At 52.3% G+C, this 20460-nt stretch overlaps 1 protein-coding gene across 2 annotated transcripts; it reads right to left on the reverse strand.

The window, feature by feature from the left end:
- Positions 1-16072: 16072 nt before the first annotated feature.
- On the reverse strand, positions 16073-18820 carry LOC101936591 (olfactory receptor 4E1-like). 2 transcript variants are annotated; one of them, XM_065566619.1, is made up of 2 exons: positions 18803-18820; positions 16073-16990 (listed from the first exon to the last, which is right to left on the reverse strand). In XM_065566619.1, the coding sequence occupies exons 1-2, from the start codon at positions 18818-18820 to the stop codon at positions 16073-16075; spliced, it is 936 nt and encodes a 311-aa protein (XP_065422691.1). The 2 variants fall into 2 exon arrangements, with proteins under 2 accessions (XP_065422691.1, XP_005312901.1); XM_005312844.2 differs by lacking the exon at positions 18803-18820 and having other exon boundaries at positions 16073-17017.
- Positions 18821-20460: the final 1640 nt, after the last annotated feature.

The following is a 20460-nucleotide window of genomic DNA, read 5'->3' on the forward strand; positions in this document are numbered from 1 at the left end:
CCAGTAGGGCCATTTTTATGTTAATCCCCATTTTTTGAGGTTTTTTTTTTTTTTTTTTTAAGAATACGTTGGACAAACACCTGGCAGGGTTGGTTTTGCTTGGTCCTGTCTCAGTGTGGGGGGAAATGGACTAGATCATTTCTCACGGTCCCTTCCAGCCCCAAATTGGTACATTTAATAAGATCATAGCAATCTTCTTTGTATAAGTCTCTAATAAAGGTGAAACAAGCAGTCAAAAAATATGAAATCCCAAAGTAGCCAAGGTTTTCTGAAGTTATAACAGAAATAGTAAAGCAACAAAAACCAAACAAAACTACCTTCTCCAACCAATCAAACCTAAATAGAAGCAGAAATATTTTTATAAAAATCCAAATTGAATAGAAAAAAAACACTTACTCTTGTTGTAGTTCCCAATGCTTAGGGCTCTCTGGACAATCATTGCATCTGGGCTAACTCCTAATACTTCACTTCTATGAACTAAGAAGTAAAAATTGGGACTTCTCTGTCTAAAGCAGAAGCAGCAGAATTGCCCTTTGTGCCTGTCTCGGATTATTTTAATTTATCAGAGAAATCAATTATAGTTTGTATTTAACAGGCAGTTTCTGTTTTGCTGCCAATAATATCAAAATCATTGGTGAGTAGGTTAACAATTTTGTTCCTGCTTTTAGGGTTCTGTAATAGACAGCTGGTGATTTACCAGTGGAAGCTTTTTAAAAAACAAGGTTTTTTGACTAATTTTCCAACAATCGTTGTTGTGCAAATAGGAACCTAATGGTACAATTTCTTGGTCTACTTCCTCAGAATGCAGTGACTCCTGTGCTAATTCTGTGTTGCTCTTCCTAGTCATTAATGCTCAATCTTCTTATAACAAAGAAGGATTTCTAGGTGAATTCTACCTGCAGGGGATCCCCATAACTTCTAGCCCCAGAGATCCATAGCTGCTGCAGGGCAGTGTTCTCAACCCCAACTATATAACCTTTTGCACTGCTGTAAATTCATTGCAATGTGACATCAATTTGTGCTGGTACCTAAGAAAAGTTTTGTACTCCAGGGACTTGATGTTGTCTGACTTGTGGCTGAGTTGCAAGGGGAGTTGTTAAGATGTCCAAAGTTTTTGAAGGTACAAACTTTGTGAGAGTTTAACAGCTGCCACTGGGATTGGAGTCCTAACGTTAGATCCACAGCTGGTGTTAATCAGAAGAACTCCATTGGAGTCAATGAGCCAGATCCCCAGCTGGTGTAAATTGGCCATTGCACCAATGGGGTCAATACAGCAGCATTGATTTACTGGAGAAGCTGAGGATCTGGACACTGGACATGTGTTTGTGAAATGGCCTTTAGAATCACAGAATCTCAGGGTGGGAAGGGACCTCAGGAGGTATCTAGTCCAACCCCCTGCTCAAAGCAGGACCAACCCCAACTAAATCACCCCAGCCAGGGCTTTGTCAAGCCTGACCTTAAAAACCTCTAAGGAAGGAGATTCCACCACCTCCCTAGGGAACCCATTCCAGTGCTTCACCACCCTCCTAGTGACATAGTGTTTCCTAATATCCAACCTAAACCTCCCCCACTGCAACTTGAGACCATTACTCCTTGTTCGGTCATCTGCCACCACTGAGAACAGTCTAGATCCATCCTCTTTGGAACCCCCTTTCAGGTAGTTGAAAGCAGCTATCAAATCCCCCCTCATTCTTCTCTTCTGCAGACTAAACAATCCCAGTTCCCTCAGCCTCTCCTCATAAGTCATGTGCTCCAGCCCCCTAATCATTTTTGTTGCCCTCCGGTGGACTCTTTCCAATTTTTCCACATCCTTCTTGTAGTGTGGGGCCCAAAACTGGACACAGTACTCCAGAAGAGGCCTCACCAATGTCGAATAGAGGGGAATGATCACGTCCCTCGATCTGCTGGCAGTGCCCCTACTTATACAGCACAAAATGCTGTTAGCCTTCTTGGCAACAAGGGCACACTATTGACTCATATCCCGCTTCTTGTCCACTGTAACCCCTAGGTCCTTTTCTGCAGAACTGCTGCCTAGCCACTCGGTCCCTAATCTGTAACAGTGAATGGGATTCTTCCATCCTAAGTGCAGGACTCTGCACTTGTCTTTGTTGAACCTCATCAGGTTTCTTTTGGCCCAATCCTCTAATTTGTCTAGGTCCTTCTGTATCCTATCCCTACCCTCCAGTGTATCTACCACTCCTCCCAGTTTAGTGTCATCTGAAAACTTGCTGAGAGTGCAGTCCACGCCATCCTCCAGATCATTAATGAAGCTATTGAACAAAACCGGCCCCACGACCGACCTTTGGGGCACTCCCTTGAAACCGGATGCCAACTAGACATGGAGCCGCTGGTCACTACCCGTTGAACCCGACAGTCTAGCCAGCTTTCTATCCACCTTATAGTCCATTCATCCAGCCCATACTTCTTTAACTTGCCGGCAAGAATACTGTGGGAGACCGTATCAAAAGCTTTGCTAAAGTCAAGGAATAACACGTCCACTGCTTTCCCCTCATCCACAGGCCCAGTTATCTCCTCATAGAAGGCAATTAGGTTAGTCAGGCATGACTTGCCCTTAGTGAATCCATGCAGACTGTTCCTGATCACTTTCCTCTCCTCTAAGTGCTTCAGAATTGATTCCTTGAGGACCTGCTTCATGATTTTTCCAGGGACTGAGGTGAAGCTGACTGGCCTGTAGTTCCCTGGATTCTCCTTCTTCCCTTTTTTAAAAAGATGGGCACTACATTAGCCTTTTTCCAGTCATCCAGGACCTCCCCCAATCGCCATGAGTTTTCAAAGATAATGGCCAATGGCTCTGCAATCACATCCGCCAACTCCTTTAGCACCCTCGGATGCAGCGCATCCGGCCCCATGGACTTGTGCTCATCCAGTTTTTCTAAATAGTCCCAAACCACTTCTTTCTCCACAGAGGGCGGATCACCTCCTCCCCATACTGTGCTGCCCAGCGCAACAGTCTGGGAGCTGACCTTTGCGACAAAGTTCCTCCTCTATCTTGGTGGGTCCTGCACTTATTGGGGGATTTTCTTGCCTCAGAGATTCACCATGTGGGTTGGGGAACAGCCCAGAGACCTTCCCCTCTGGGAGAACCCACAGTCCAGGTCAATCAGGAGGTTTGGAGGAACCTGGGCCCGCCCTCTACTCCGGGTTCCAGCCCAAGGCCCTGTGGACTGCAGCTGTCTATAGTGCCTCCTGTAACAGCTGCATGACAGCTACAACTCCCTGGGCTACTTCCCCATGGCCTCCTCCAAACACCTTCCTTATTCTCACCACAGGACCTTCCTCCTGGTGTCTGATAATGCTTGTGCGCCTCAGTCCTCCAGTAGTAGTAGTAGTAGTAGTAGTACACACTCTCAGCTCCTTGCACCTCTTGCTCCCAGCTCCTCACACTCACACCACAAACTGAAGTGACCTCCTTTTAAAACCCAGGTGCCCTGATTAGCCTGCCTTAATTGATTCTAGCAGCTTCTTCTTAATTGGCTCCAGGTGTTCTAATTAGCCTGCCTGCCTTAACTGGTTCTAGCAGGTTCCTGATTACTCTAGTGCAGCTCCTGCTCTGGTCACTCAGAGAACAGAAACCCTGTCTGACCTGGGACTCATAGATCACTCTCCTGTAGCCCTCTGCCCTGGAGGGAGGGGGCTGCTCCTCCTCTTTCTCTGCTACCTGCTTGATGGCTGGCTGCTACCCACCCACACCCTTGGGTGCTACTGCTCCAGCTACAGCCCCTTGGGGGGGGGCCTGCTGGCCCACTCCCCAGAGGAGGGGAGGGAGAGACCCCAACCATTGCTCCTGCTGCTGGGGATGCCACCACCATCTCCACCTGAGAAGGGTCCTTCCTGCTGGCCACCAGACTGCCGCCTGGAGCTGCTACGTTTGCTGCTGGGGAGCTGCTGGAGCCCTGAGGAGAGGAAGAGACCATCTGCCAGTGGGGGAACGTGTAGGAATTCTACAGACCACCATGGAGGGGCCCTCCCAGACTGAGTAACTTTTGAACTGTGCTCTTGTGGTGGGGATCTAGACTGTGTTTGTGGAGACACAGGGGGTGTGACGTGGAGCCTGCCCCCTGATCCATCTGTGTCCCCCCCCGTCCCCACCACCACCATCATCGTTGCCCCCTCCATCACCCCCACCGGCTACTTACCATCTGCCTCGGGCTCCTGCCTCTCGGACTCAGCTGCTCCCCAAGGCTTGCCACGCCCTGTTGCCACCATTGGGCCTGATACAGCAGCCAGCTTGCAAGGACTTTCTTTTTTGTTGCAAGTGCACGTGGGTGCACGTGCCCCCCCTTTTGGACTGACCCCCTCCCCCCTGCAACAAGCCCCCAGCTTTGCACCTGCTGCCTACCCATTTGCCCCTTGCTGCCTTTTGCCCCTCCCCCTTGCCCCAGCCCCTCGCTAGCTCCAGTTAGTTTGTCTGCCCCGCCCTTTCCCTCTGCAGCCTTTGTTTGACCCGCCCCAGCCTCCGAAGCTAGCCCCGTGGTTCCTCTGCCCCTTTTCCCGCCTGGTTGCTCCCTTCCCCCTGCGGTCCCCTTGCCCTGATTAGCCCCTCCCCTCGTGCGCCCATGTCCCCTCCTATGCGCTTGTGCCCCTCCCCGTTTTAGTTTAATTCTATCTCACTGCACCCCCCAATGCTGTTATCTCCTCCCTTCCTTGGTGCAACAAGAGGAGCCGGAAACCTTCCCTGAGTCGGTGACTGACCCCAGCCCTTGATAGTGCCCCCATTCACCCCTCCCCTTTTTTTGGCGCCCTCCTCCCCTGCCTACAGCCTAGCGGGGAGGAGTGGTCGACCTGCTTCCCCTTTCCCTACCCCCCCTCCAGTGTTTGCTCTCCCCCCGTCCTCATTATGGCAGGGGATGAGGAGAGCGAGACCCCTCGGGCAGACCCTGCTACCCCTCCTCCACCCGCCCCACCATCTTCCCCCCTAGCCTCTACCTCAACCGCCGCTGCTGAGCCACCTACTACCACCCCTGCTGGAGCGCCGGCAGCGGTGGGTAACGAGGTGAACTCCGCTGCTGCCTCGTCCCTCGCCCCCTCTGACTCTGGGGGAGTCCCCCCAGCCGGCAGGAAGGGCCAGGGCACGAAGAAGGGTAAAGGCCCCGCTAAAAAAGCCAGGCCCTCCATGGCAGGGGGTGCCCCCACTGCCGCGGCCCCGCAACAAGCCGCGGCATCCCTCCCTGCTGTTCCCTCCACCAGCTCTATGGGTGTCCCTCCCCCAGGTGGCGGCGGCCCCCCCGCCTGCCGCTACGTCATCTCCCCCATCCACCAACTCTGCTACCATCTATAGCGGCCGGGGCCCCTTCCCCACCTTGACCAGGAAGCACGGCGTCCGTTGCCTCCTGGTACCCGCCTCGCCCCATGTGGAGACCTACGTGCGGGCGCTGGCGAGGGTGGTGGGGCCCACGGCCATTGTGGCGGCCTCCAAGATGTACGGAAAGGTCGTCTTCTTCCTAGCATCGGAGGCCGCCGCCCAGGAGGCAGTGGAGAAGGGCCTGGCGGTGGGGGGCGTGTATGTCCCCCTGGAGCCGCTAGAAGACCTGGGCGCCTGACTGGTCCTGACTTCTGTCCCTCCCTTCCTTCCAAATGCCGCCCTGTTACCCGCCCTCTCTACCCTGGGGAGGCTGATCTCTGTGGTCAGCCCTCTCCCATTGGGCTGCAAAGACCCCGCTCTCCGTCCTCTCGTTCCGCCGGCAGGTACAGTTACAACTGCCGCCGGCGGCACGTGACGGTGAGGCGCTGGAGGGGTCCTTCTTGGTCCCCTACCAGGGGGCCCACTACCGGGTACATTATTCAACGGGGGAGGCCCGGTGCTACCTCTGCCGGGCGATGGGACACGTCCGGAGGGACTGCCCTTTGGCCCGGCACGGAGGGACATCCGGGACCCCCGAGCCCCGGCAGGGCGCTGGCCCCGTCATAGCCGGCGCCCCTAGCTGCCCGGCGCCCGAAGCTGCCCCTCCTCCTTTCCGGCCCACCAATGCTCCCGCTCGGGCCCAAGGGGTATCTCCCCCAGTGCGCCCAGACGAGCGAGAGGGCCCCGTCTCTGCCGCCTGCGATCTGGCGGGGCCTGTGGAGGAGGGTGAGGTAGGGATATTGCCGGGCATAGAAGAGGGCATGCCTCAGAGAGAATCCTCCCTCCTACATGCTGCCCCACCATTGCTTCCCCGAGTCCCTAAGCCTTTGCTCTTGCTCCCTGACCCAACTCCTGTTAGCCAGCCCCCGGATGATGCCATGGAGGGCTGGTCCTTAGTGCAGGGGAAGCGGGGCAAGCGGAAGGCTCGAGCTCCGCTCCTTCCATCTGATGCGGTAGCCCCCCGGAAGACCAGGAAGGGGGGAACCGATGCTGAGCCTTCCGCTTTGCTCCCGGGTGGGTTTTGTCCACCATTGCCAGCTAGGGAAGACGTGGCAACATCGGAGGATTACACTACCCCTCCTCCGGTGTCCCTTCCTATGGAAACCCCTGATGGAGCCCCTCTCGCCCCCTTACAATCTGAAGCCCCTGCACGCACCAAGGCGAGCGTCGCTTCGGGTGCAGGAGGGGAGAGCCCTGGGGTGGTGGAAGGTGATCTCCCTTCCATTTATGAGGAGATCGAGGCCCTGGGTCTGACCCCGGTTACCCAGGGGGAGGACGACCCTCTGCCAGCGGGCCTCGATCTGAGCGACCTCGCCTCGGCCTCCCTTTCCCCGTATTCTGTCCCCTTACCCACTGCTTCCACTCCCGCCTCCGAGGAGCCCCTGGACTCTTCCACCATCCCAGCTGCAGATGGCACCCCGCTAGCGGCCGCCGAGCCTCTTGAGGCGACGGCCAGTGCCACGCAACCGGGACCCGAGTCGCCAGGGGACTCCCTCATGGCTGAGGGACAGCCGACCTCCTTTCCGGGTGGGGGCCCCATCGTTGATTCTCCACCTACGGATGCCGTGGCCTTACCATCTGCCTTGGAGCACGAGTCCGGCATCGCCGAGGGCCCACCTCCCTCCCTGCAAATCCCTGAGCCCCTTTGTGGGGTGCCACCCTCCCCACCCAGTGGCCTGGCTGCTGAGGCCCCCGATCCCACCATCGCCCCTTCCCATGTCCCTATTCCTGATTCCAGCCCTACCCCTGACACCGACCCCGTCCCTGTCCCCTCCACTTCCCGTGATGCTTTTGCCGCCCCTGGGGCTGTCTCCTTCTATATCCCAGAGGATGACCCCCGAGGAGCGGCCTTTGTTTTTCCCTGTCCCGACCCACCAGGGGCTGCTATTTTCCCTCCGCCGCCCCCCATTGAGCCAGGGTCTGAGGCGGGCCACGTGGCGTTGGCCCATCGGATGCTACGTCGAGGGTCTGCCCCCTGCTTGCCCGTCTCGGTGGGCCACGGGGCTGTAACAGGGGCCCCACTGGGCGAAAGCCATAGATCAGTGACCCCACCCCCCCATACGCTGAGAGAGGAGCTACGGGAGTTCCTTGAGGACGTCCGTGGCTCCCGCAACAAGGTACAGCTTGCACTCCAGCGATGGGGGGATTTCCATCAGATCCTCCGGGCCGCGAGGGCCCTCATGGGGGAGGGTAAGAGGACCGGGAGGCAGGCCGCCGCGGCCTACCAATGGGTCCGCCTCTTCCGTGACTCCTTAATCGCTTATGGGGTAGGTCACGGATTGTTGCGCGGCCCGATGGAGGCCGTGGGTGTCTCTGCTAGTGAGGATCCCCCCCAGCCCTCCTCATGGCACCGATCATCTTCGCAACATTAAACACCCGGAGCTGTAGGATGGGTCTCCGCAGGAGCCAGGTGCTCTCCTTCCTTTGGGAGGGGGGGTACTCTGTGATTTTCCTGCAGGAGACCCATACGGATCCGGCCGCTGAAGCTAGCTGGCGGCTGGAGTTGGGGGACAGGGTCTATTTTAGCCACCTCACAGTTCGTACGGCTGGAGTGGCGACCCTGTTCTCCCCCGACCTACGGCCCGAGGTGCTGGGGGTCACCGAGGCTGTGCCGGGCCGCCTGCTGCACCTCCGGGTCCGCATGGAGGGGCTTGTGGTTAATCTCATCAACGTTTATGCCCCGACATTGGGCCCGGAGAGGTTGTGTTTTTATCAGCAGGCGTCCGCCTTCCTCGGCACCTTGGATCCTCGCAAGTGCCTGGTCCTGGGCGGGGACTTTAACGCCACCCTTGAGGAGCGGGACCGCTCGGGGACCGAGCAGCACCAGGCCGCCGCGGACGTCCTCCGGTAGATCGAACATCACTCCCTGGTGGACGTCTGGCGCGACCACCACCCGGATGACGTTTCGACATTCACTTTTGTCCGGGTGGAGGTCCATCGGTCGTACCACTCCCGGTTGGACCGCATCTATATGTCACGCTTCCATCTTTCCCGGGCCCACTCCTCCAGCGTCTGTCCGGCCCCTTTTTCAGATCACCATCTGGCCACCGTAACAGCCTCTCTCTGCGCGGAGAGGCCGGGGCCGACCTATTGGCACTTTAATAATAGCTTGTTGGAGGATGTGGGCTTTGTGGCGTCCTTCCGGGAGTTCTGGCTGGCCTGGCGAGGGCAGCGGCGTGCCTTTCCCTCGGCGCGGCGGTGGTGGGACCTGGGGAAGGTGCACGCCCAGCTCTTCTGCCGTGACTACACCCGGGGCGCCAGCCGACAGAGGGATGCGGCGATAGGGCAGTTGGAACGGGAGGTCTTAGAGCTGGAGAGGAGTCTGGCCGCCAGCCCCGGTGATCCATCCCTCTGCGGAGCGTGCCGGGATAAGCGGGAGGAGCTCCAGACCCTCGAGGACCATCGGGCCCGAGGTGCCTTTGTTTGATCCCGCATCTGCCTCCTTCGGGAGATGGATCGCGGCTCCCGCTTCTTCTACGCCCTGGAGAAAAAGAGGGGGGCCAAGAAGCATGTCACCTGCCTTCTAGCAGAGGATGGCACCCCCCTCACGGATCCAGCGGAGATGTGCGGGAGGGCCAGGGCCTTCTATGCAGGCCTTTTCTCCCCGGATCTGACCGATCCTAACGCTTGCAGAATACTCTGGAATAAACTCCTGACGGTCAGCGCGGGCGACCGAGACCGGCTGGAGCTGCCTCTCACTCTGGGCGAGTTCTTGGAAGCCCTCCGCCACATGCCCACCAATAAATCCCCGGGCATGGACGGGCTGACCGTGGAGTTCTACCGCGTATTTTGGGACGTCCTCGGCCCGGACCTTGTCACCGTCTGGGCCGAGTCCTTGCAGGGCGGGGTCCTCCCTCTTTCGTGCAGGCGAGCCGTGCTCGCCTTATTGCTGAAGAAGGGGGACCTCCGCAATTTACGAAATTGGCGTCCCATCTTGCTCCTCAGCACGGACTATAAAGTCGTAGCGAAGGCCATCTCGCTGCGGCTAGGGTCCGTGCTGGCGGACGTGATCCACCCAGACCAGACCTACACCGTCCTGGGCCACACCATCTTCGACAACTTGTATCTGGTCTGGGACCTCTTGGAACTCGGGTATAGAGATGGTCTGTTGTTCGCCCTCCTGTCCCTGGATCAGGAGAAGGCGTTCGACAGGGTGGACCACAGGTATTTCCTGGGCACGCTGCGAGCGTTTGGCTTCGGGCCCCAGTTTGTGGGTTTTCTCCAGGTGCTGTACGCCTCCGCAGAGTGTTTGGTCAGGCTCAACTGGACCCTGACCGAACCGGTCAGCTTCGGGCGAGGAGTACGTCAAGGGTGCCCCCTCTCGGGCCAGCTGTATGTTCTGGCGATCGAGCCCTTCCTCTGTCTCCTCTGTAGGAGGTTGACGGGGTTGGTGCTGCGGGAGCCGGAGCTGCGGCTGGTCCTGTCGGCATACGCCGACGACATGCTCCTCGGGGTCCAGGACCCGGGCGACTTGGTGCGAGTGGAGGCTTGCCAGACCATCTATTCAGTGGCCTCCTCCGCCCGGGTCAACTGGGTCAAGAGCTCTGGCCTGGTGGTAGGGGACGGGTGGCAGGCGAGCTCCCTCCCACCCGCGCTTCAGGCCATCCGGTGGAGTGCGGGTCCGCTGCTCTATCTTGGCGTTTACCTTTCTGCCGCGCATCCATCTCCGCCGGAGAACTGGCTAGGTTTAGAGGGCAGGGTGTCAGAGCGGCTCCGAAAATGGACAGGACTGCTCCGGTGTCTCTCCCTTTGAGGGAGAGCACTGGTGCTCAATCAACTAGTCCTGTCCATGCTCTGGTACTGGCTCAACACCCTGGTCCTGGCCCCGGCTTCCTGACCACCCTCCGGACGTCGCTTCTGGAGTTCTTTTGGTAAGGCTGCACTGGGTCTCTGCGGGGGTTCTCCATCTATCCCTGGAGGAGGGAGGGCAGGGCCTGAAGTGTCTGCACGCTCAGGTCCACGTCTTCCACCTCCAGGCCCTGCAGAGGCTCCTTTATGGTGCAGGTAGTCCGGCATGGAGCGTATTGGTGCACGCCTTCCTGCACCGCTTCCGAGGGCTCCGATATGACCGGCAGCTCCTTTCTCTCCATCTGAGAGGTCTTCCACGAGGCTTCTCCGAGCTGCCGGTCTTCTACCAGGACCTCCTCTGGACCTGGAAACTGTTCTCAGTGACCAGGTCCGTGGCGGCCACCATGGGGGCAGATCTCCTCGCGGAGCCCCTGCTACACAACCCCCAGCTTCGTGTGCAGGTGGCGGAGTCCCCCATCGTGCACCAGAGGTTGGTCCTGGCAGAAGTCACAAAAGTCGGAGACCTTCTGGACTACAACCAGGGAGACTGGCTGGATCCCCTGACGCTCACTCAGCGCATGGGGCTCTCCAGACCTCATACTCCCTGGTGTGTACTTCAGGAGGTGAGGGCCGCTTTGCCGCCCCCTGCTCAGGACTATCTCGACCGGGTCCTGCGAGAGGACACGCCCCACCCACCCTCCACTCCGAGCCCTCCAGACCTTTTCATCGGGCCCCTGCCCCGTGGACCCAACCGGCCCCCTCCCCGTACCTTCGCCATGAGCCGGCTGCATGATCTACAGCCAGTTCTGTTCTGGACCACACCAAGGAAACATCTATACACACTCATGCTCCATGTTCTTCATGTCCTCACCCTAACGTCCCACTCCGATACGAAGTGGCGGGACCTTCTGCCACCTCTGGAGGGTGAGGAGCCCCGGTGGGCCAGCCTTTATTCTGCTCTGATCCCGAAGCCCACCGGGGACATCAGTTGGCGGCTCCTTCACGGAGCCGTGAGCACGGGTGTGTACTTGGTGCGGTTTACCCCTGTTCCAGACACCTGCCCCTTTTGCGGCGTGAGGGAGACCCTGGCACATGTTTAGCTGGAGTGCGCCAGGCTGCAGCCCCTATTCTGGCTCCTCACGGATATTTTTGTTAAGATTTTGGTTGCACTTTTCTCCTCAACTTTTTATTTATGCACTCCCTCTCCGTCGCCCCACAAAGTCACGGGACCTCCTGGTCAACCTCCTCCTGGCCCTAGCGAAACTGGCCATCTATGAAACCAGAGTGAGGAGGTTGGCCGATGGAGTCTCCTGTGACTGTGGGGCCTGTTTCTGGTCCTCCGTTCGTTCACGTATCCGGGCAGAGTTCCTCTGGGCGGCATCCACTGGTTCCCTTGATGCCTTCGAGGAGCAGTGGGCGCTGTCTGAGGTTCTCTGCTCAGTGTCCCCGGCTGGTTCGCTTCGTTTGACCCTTTGACCTGACTCCTGTCCCTGTTCTTTTATTAGTTGTCCCCCGTACTTTTTTGGTCTCCAGGTCCTGTGGACCCCCCCTTAGGCTGGGGGGGATCCTTTAGCAGTGGGCAGGTGCCCGCCCACTTCCTGGATCCCAATAGGACCAGACACCCAGACCAGTGGGATACAGGAATGTCACACCTTGTTCGTGAAGACAGAGGCAAAAAAATCATTGAGTACATTAGCTTTTTCCACATCCTCTGTCACTAGGTTGCCTCCCTCGTTCAGTAAGGGGCCCACAGTTTCCTTGACTTTCTTCTTGTCGCTAACATACCTGAAGAAACCCTTCTTGTTATAGTTCCTATTTTTAAGAAAGGAGGGAAAAAGTGATGCAGGAAACTACAGGCCTGTTAGTTTGACCTCAATTGTATGCAAGGTCTTGGAACAAATTTTGAAAAAAAAGGAGGTAAAGACATAGAGGTGAACAATAATTGGGATAAACGTACGTCCTGCCAAACCAAATTGAGCTCCTTCTTTGAGAAGATAACTGATTTTTTTAGACAAAGGAAACGCAGTAGATCGAATCTACCAGGATTTCAGTAAGGCATTTGATACAGTTCCACATGGGAAATTATGAGTTAAATTGGAGAAGATGGGGATTAATATGAGAATTGAAAGGGGGGGAAGGAACTGATTAAAAGATAGACTACAATGGTTGAGGCTTCGTTTTAGTCATAGGTATTTTTAGTAAAAGTCATGGACAGGTCATGGGCCATAAACAAAAATTCATGGCCCATGACCTGTCCATGACTTGTACTATATACCTCTGATTAAAACTTGGGTGCTCTGGGGGGCAGCCCAGGACCCCCACTGGTGCTGGGAGGGGAGGGCTGGGTGGTGGTGAGTGGCCCGGCACCCCTGCTGCTGCTGAGGGGGAATTCTTCTTCACACGGTGCACAGTCAACTTGTGGAACTCCTTGCCTGAGGAGGTTGTGAAGGCAGGCTCCCTACCCAGTTCCGTGCGGCTCTCTGGAAGCAGCAACATGTCCCTTAACTCCTATGCAGAGAGACGGCCAGGGAGGCTCCGCACGCTGCCCCTGCCCCGAGTGCCAGGAGCCACGGCCAATGGGATCTGTGTGGGCAGCACCTGTGGGTGGAGGCAGCGCACGGAGCTGCCTGGCTGCACCTCTGCCTAGGAGCTGAAGGAGGGACATGTCGCTGCTTCTGGAGAGCCCCCCGAGATAAGCGCCACCCAGAGCCCTCACCTGCTCCCTCACCCCAACCCCCTGCCTCAGCCCAGAGCCCCCTCCTATATCCCAAACCCCTCATCCCTGGCCCCACCCCAGATCCTGCAGCCAGAGCCCTCATCCACTCCCGCCCCCAACCCCCTGCCTCAGCCCAGAGCCCCCTCCCACACCCAAACTCTTGGTGCTGCTGGGGTGTGGAGTGGTGGCCTGAATCTGCCCCAGCAGCAGCCATTGTGGCTGGCCCGGGGGCTGCCTGAGCTGCTGAGGTGGCCCCTGGGCCAGCTGCACCGGCCGCTGCAGAAGTCATGAGGTCACGGAAAGTCACGGAATCCGTGACTTTCTGTGACCTTCGTGACAGACTCGCAGCCTTAACAATGGGTCATACTGAAGGGTGAACTGTCAGGCTGGAGGGAGGTTAGTAACAGAGTTCCTATGGGATTGGTCTTGAGACCAATCTTATTTAACATTTTTATTACTGACATTAACACAAAAAGTGGGAGTATGCTAATAAAATTTGCAGATGACACAAAGTTGGGGGGTATTGCCAATATGGAGGAGGACTGGACTATCCTACAAATCAATCTGGATGACCTTGTAAACTGGAGTTATATAAAAGGGTTGAACTTTAATAGTGCAAAGTGTAAGGTCATAAGTTTAGGGACAAATAAAAAGAATTGTTGCTATAAGTTGGGGACTTGTTAGTTGCAAGTGACAGAGGAGGAGAAAAAGCTGGGTGTTTTGGTTGAGAACTATGAGCTGTCAATGGGATGTAGCCTGAAAAAGGCTAGTACAGTCCTAGGATGATTCAGGTGAGGTATTTCCAGTAGAGACAGGGAATTGTTAGTATCATTATACAAGGTACTGGTGAGACCTCATCTGGGACACTGTGTGCAGTTCTGGTCTCCCATGTTTAAGAAAGACGAATTCAGACTGGAACAGGTGCAGAGAAGGGTGATCCGAGAAATGGAAAACCTACCTTATGAAAGGGGCTCCAAAGAGCTTGGCTTGTTTAGCATAACCAAATGAAGACTGAGGGGAGATATGATTGCTCTCGCTAAATACATCAGAGGGATAAATACCAGGGTCAGAGAGGAGTTATTTAAGTGAAGTGCCAATGTGGACACAAGAACAAATGGATATAAACTGGCCATTAACATGTTTAAGCTTGAAATTAGGTGAAGGTTTCTAACCACCAGAGAAATGAAGTTCTGGAACAGCCTCCCAAGGGGAGCAATGGGGGCAAAAAAACCTAAGTGGCTTCCAGACTGAGCTTGATAAATTCATGGAGGGGTGTGTGTGGTGGGACTGCCTACGACAGCATGGAGCTGATCTGCAACTGCTAGCAGCAAGTATCTCCAATGTCTGGTGGTGGGACGCTAGATGGGGAGGGCTTTGAGTTACTACAGAGAATTCTTCCCCTGGTGTCTGGCTGCTGGGTCTTGCCCACTTGCTCAGGGTCTAACCGATCGCCCTATTTGGGGTAGGGAAGGAATTTTCCCCTGAGTCAGATTGGCAGAGATCCTGGGGGGTTTCGCCTTCCTCTGCAGCATGGGGCATGGGTCACTTGCAGGTTTAAACTAGTGTCGGTGGTGGATTCTCTGTAACTTGAAGTCTTTAAATCACGATTTGAGGACGTCAGTAACTCGGCCAGAGGTTAGGGGTCTGTTACAACAGTGGGTGGGCGAGTACTGTGCAGAAGGTCAGACTATATGATCATGAATGTCCCTACGAGTCTGTGAGTTACTTCAGATTTACATCAGTGTAACCGAGAGGAGACTTTGTCCCTTTGAGCCTCACTGGGCCTGAGTCTAGTGCACTGGAGGAAACCCATTGATTTCAGTAGTGGTGTCAAACTGGAATGGGGGGTGAATCTGTACTGTGGTGTTAAAAACTTTTTCTGCAGCTACAGAAAATTTCTTTATAATAATATTAATAACACTTTGCTGTTACAGTGCACTCTGTGTTCATTTTATAGATGGGGAAACCGAGGCAAGGGGTGGTGAAGTGACTTGCCCAAGGTCACCCCGCAGGCCAGTGGCAGAGCCAGGAATAAAATCCGAATCTCCTAAGTCCCAGTTCATTGCACTATCCACTAGGCAACAGTGCCTCTGGTTGAAATTGGGGAAACATTTATCTTAATTATTTACTCTCTGGTTTTTTCCTTCCCCCACTTTGTTAAAGGACAGAAAAATTGATAGAAGGTGAGAATTTTACAGTAATTTCTACATGAAAATGTGACTAGTTTAATTATTTTGGTTTGATGTTTAGAAATATGAACATTTTTGGTAAATACAAAGTTTTTTTGACGAAGTCACTGACAAAGTTTTGACCAGCTGTAGGTGTTAGGCACTGAGCACCAGATTTGTAAAGGTGCCTAAAGATCTAGATAGGTGCCTTAAAATGAAAGGGAATAAGGTGCACATGTGCTTTGGAAAATCCCACTAGGCACCTAAATACTTTTAAAAAATTGCAAAAATCAAAATGAAGAAAACTTTCATTTCACTTAGAAATTTCCCACTAAGCAATAGGGGAAAAATGGCATTTTGGGGTCTCTCCCCTTTCCCCCTCTTTTCTACTTCCCCCTTGGATAGGGGAACAAAGAAAGAGAACATAGAAATAGAAAAGAAAAGGAACCCGCCCACCCCCAATCTAAAGACTGACAAAAAAAGCAGCTATTGAAATTGGAAACAAAATGGAAACTTTCATTTCACTTCAAATTTCCCATCAACAAATAAATAAATAAGTTTGGAAAAACTCTATTTCCCCCCCCCCCTTTTTTTTTGACAAAACCCCATTTTTTGACAGGATAACTTTTTGGCTGAATAAAATGTCAATTAGTCCCAGCTTAGTGGGTTCAAAGCCCAGCAGAGGGATGTGAGCCAAGGACCAAGGCAACAGCATTGTCACTACCAACACAGGAAGACTAGTAGCAGTATAAAGAACAGGAGTACTTGTGGCACCTTAGAGACTAACAAATTTATTAGAGCATAAGCTTTCGTGGGATACAGCCCACTTCTTAGCCCACGAAAGCTTATGCTCTAATAAATCTGTTAGTCTCTAAGGTGCCACAAGTACTCCTGTTCTTTTTGCGGATACAGACTAACACGGCTGCTACTCTGAAACCAGTAGCAGTGTAGTCACTGCCTTGATAAATTAGCCCCATTGGGAATGGTGGTGGAAATCTAGGAGCTTTCTCCTACACATCCCCTCCTGAGGTCCAAGTTCTATTTCTCCTCTGCATCCACCTTTCTCCCCACTAGCTTGCTGAGCGCCCGCTTCATGTCCTCATTCCTCAGAGTGTAGATGATGGGGTTCAGCAAGGGGGTGATGGCTGTGAAGAACACAGACACCACCTTGTCCTCAGAGAAGCTGGTGGAAGGGCGGGAGTAAATGAAGATGCAGTGGCCCAGGAAAAGCGTCACCACCGTCAGGTGGGCGGCGCAGGTGGAGAGTGCCTTGCGCCGCCCCTCGGAGAAGCGGGTCCTCAGCGAGACCAGAATGACGCCATAGGAGCCCACCAGCACCACGAAGCAGACCACGGAGATGAGCCCCGAGTTGGAGATGATGAGAACCTCGATGATGTAGGTGTTGGTGCAGGCCAGCCTGATGACTGGCGGCACATCACAGAAGAAGTTGTCTATCTCCCGGGGCCCACAGTACGGCAGCTTGATGGTCATGCCGGTCAGAGCTAAGGAGTGCACGGTCCCGCCCAGCCACACAGCACCAGCCAGCAGCAAGCATACTTTGTGGTTCATGACAGTGAGGTAATGCATGGGGTTGCAGATGGCCACGTAGCGGTCATAGGCCATGACAGTGAGGAGGAAGATCTCTGTGCAGGTGAAAAGGTGGAGGAAGAACATCTGCACCACGCAACCCCCAAAGGAGATGGTCTTCTCCGCTGAGAGGAAGTCGGACAGCATCTTGGGCACGGTGACCGAGGCGTGGCAGACGTCGATGAAGGAGAGGTTGGAGAGGAAGAAATACATGGGTGTGTGGAGGCGCCGGTCATGAACAATGGTGACCATAATAAGGATGTTCCCAGCCAAGGTTAGCAGGTAGGTGGGTAGGAAGACCATGAAGAGAATCAGCTGCGTCTCTGGGTTGGAGGAGAGTCCCAGCAGAATGAACTCAGTCACCATGGTCTGATTCGGGGTCACTACCTCTGCCATGTTCCTAGAAAGGAGAGGAAATTGTTATAGGAATTGGGTAGGATCCCCTTTAAGTAGTTTCAGAGCTCGCCAGTGAGCCTGCCTGTCTTCTATTGAAGAAGCCACCCATATAGAATAGCAGTATCTATAGGTAGCTAGATCTTGTAGGTTTGTGTATAGTTAATACACATGGTTATTTGATACCCAGTGATGTCCATGTGGTTTCTTCATACCCATAATGTACAGTTGGGTGACAACTTTTGGAGGAATAGCTTGAAAAATGCAGTTAAGGCAGACAGAAGCTATTCATGAATTAGGGTCAAATTCAGTGAATAGTGTCCGATTAAAAAAAGGCCAAAAATTAGTAAAATCTAAATGTTTGATTTTGACATTTTTGAAGCAAAAGTTTTATGTTTCACAATGAAGTTTCATTAAGAAATTTAGCTAAATTTATTTAAACCAATAACCAAAGGAAAAAAGGTAAAAACACCCCAAAATGAAACAAAACAAATACACCTCTACCCTGATATAACGCGACCCGATATAACACGAATTCGGATATAACGCGGTAAAGCAGTGCTCTGGGGGGGAAGCGGGGGGGGGGGGGAGGCGGCGCGCTCCAGCGGATCAAAGGAAGTTTGATATAACGTGGTTTCACCTATAACGCGGTAAGATTTTTTTGGCTCCCGAGGACAGCGTTATATCGGGGTAGAGGTGTCATTCATGATGGGTTGAACAAAATATTTAGTTCATCCTGAAATGAAATTTTTCAGCTTTTTTTTGGAAAAAATTCATTTTAGGTCACCCAAAATGAAAGTATTTTGGATTTTTCCATTTGGCCACCAAACTGACAGATCAGTTATTCACTCTTCACTAATAGAGAGCAAAGATGCAAGAGTTGTCTTGCCAGGCCTTCACTGCTGTTAAGGCTACAGTTGCCTCTGGAGGCCCCCTGGTGCCAGGCACTGCACAGACACACAGTCACAGGTAGTACTTTTCCTGAAGAGCTCACAGTCTAAATAAGCAAAAGGTGGTGGGAAACTGAGGCACAGAGAAGAGAAGTGACTTGCCCAAGATCAGTGGCAGAATCAGGAACAGAACCCAGGTTTTCTAAGTCGCAGCCAATAGAACCCTGTTGCTTCCCCATATCACTTCTCTTAACAGCCCTGGGCTAGTTTCTCCTGCTCCACCACTTCAACCACAAAGGGCCAAATCCTCAAATGGTGTAAACAGGTGTCACTCTTATTCTAGACCTGTCTATCTGTCTGCCTGCCTGCTGCTTCTTCTCTCCACAGTATCTATCTATCTATCTAGTTCTGGTGTTGGGGCCTGTCCCCACTATATCTGATCACTTTGGGGGAGATTTTCAAAGGCACAAAGGGGCACACAAATCTTGTTGAAATTCAATGGGAAGCGGCGCGGGCCGAGGGACGTGCTGGCCGTCCTTCCTGCAGCCCCCATTGGCCTGGAGCAGCGAACCACAGCCAGTGGGAGCCACGATCAGCTGAACCTGCCGACACGGCAGGTAAACAAACCGGCCCGGCCCGCCAAAGGTTGCCCATCCCTGAGCTATAGGAATGTGAAGCAGTGACGGATTTTGTCCATGGTGCTGAATTGGGAAAGGGCTATTTGCATCTATATGGGCCAGAATGTCCACAGGTATTTAGGCACCTCAGTAAGCAGATAGGTGCCTAATGCCTATTGGTTTCAATGGGAGTTAGGCACTTAGTGAAAACATCGAAGTAGCTATTTACCTCTTTAGACACCTAAATACCTTTAAAAATCTGGTTCAAGATTCTTAAGAGCAACATTATCATGAAACATGTTTCTTAGTAGGGACTAAACTGCAGTTAAGCAGCCTGATTCTTTATATAACATGGAAGCTGCCTGATATGAGGGACTGCTAGGATGTTAGATGTGAAGGAAAGATATTTACCTTTGTCATACACAAGGCATTCATCAGTCCAAGCTCCATGCAGCGCTGTCTCCCAACTAGACATTGCTGGGGTACCCTGTCCAGAGGGGATATTCTTTTTGACCTCCATTAGTTACAGGCTGGCTCATGCTCTGAATCAGGAATCTTAGATCCCTTACAATTAATTTGTTTAAACAGTCATTGCAAATGTAACTCTTGATGGTCTCATTAAACCTATAAATGTACAATCTTATTAAGAAACCTATCCTTAGCCTCAGAGCCTTACTGTGGTGTTGTGTTCCACAGGCTGTATAAAAATATTTTTTTTCATGAAGTTTTAAAAGTTCTGGACCTACTAAATTAAAATGCGAGGATTCTTCCTCATCCCCAAATCTACATGATAATGTAAAATACTAACTGAATAGGCTGATCTTCCCAACCCACGGCAGGTTAATAAAACTGCAGCTGGGTGAATTTTTTGGCTGAATTGTTATTCATGAAACATTCAGATTTGATGACACAAAAACACTGTTAATTTGTGTTGATTTTGCCAGATTTTTCATTAAAAAAGTTCTGAAAAAATCAAAATGACTTTTTGTTTCAAAATGTCCTTCCATTTAATTTTTTTAATATGTAAAATGATTGAAATGGAAATGCAATGTTTCAGTTTTGTCAAAACAAAACATTTTGTTTGGCCCAAAATGAATTTCTTTTCACTTTTGGAATAACTGAAAATTTTGTTTTGCATAATTTTTTTTTACTTTGTGAAATTTACAATCAATCAAAAAAATCTATTATTCACCCAGCACTAAATAAATCATGCCTTATGGTTAGGTGTGGAAGGATTGGATTTTTATCAGTAAATGTTGGTGAATGTCTATTTCACCATACACACACAAACCAATGAAAAATATTTCCATTGATAATAATTGAAATTTACAGGTAGGCAAAGTAAGAAAAATGCTGCTTGAGAACTCCTTAGAGTTTTATTTAAGGATACACCTCTACCTCGATATAACGTGACCCGATATAACACGAATTCGGATATAACGCGGTAAAGCAGTGCTCCAGGGCGGGGCTGGGCTGCACACTCTGGTGGATCAAAGCAAGTTCGATATAACACGGTTTCACCTATAACGTGGTAAGATTTTTTTCGCTCCCAAGGACAGCGTTATATTGAGGTAGAGGTGTATTTCCTTTGTATATTTTGACATGTGATGTTGACAAAACATTTTAACAGTTATAAAGTTTTAACTTTTTGAATCTCAATGTCTCCTGTCATTAAATAATTGTTGTCTGACCCCCCTGATTGTCTGAGCCCTCCATAATTTCCTGTAATAGGGAAATTTAAATTGATAAAAATTGAAAAAAAACTTTAAAATCAATATCAATATTGTCCATCAAAATGTGTGTTTAAAAAAAAAAAAAATTCTGCCAAGCCAATTTATAGTAAAAGATGTCAGCTGGGAATTTAATCTACCCACTTCATCTAATTTTTGGAAGACTGTTCTTGCATTCAAAGTCTTTGGGCTAGCTGGTGTAAATCAGT

This window comes from Chrysemys picta, chromosome 13, assembly GCF_011386835.1.
Source record: "Chrysemys picta bellii isolate R12L10 chromosome 13, ASM1138683v2, whole genome shotgun sequence".
Taxonomy (NCBI): Eukaryota; Metazoa; Chordata; order Testudines; family Emydidae; genus Chrysemys; species Chrysemys picta.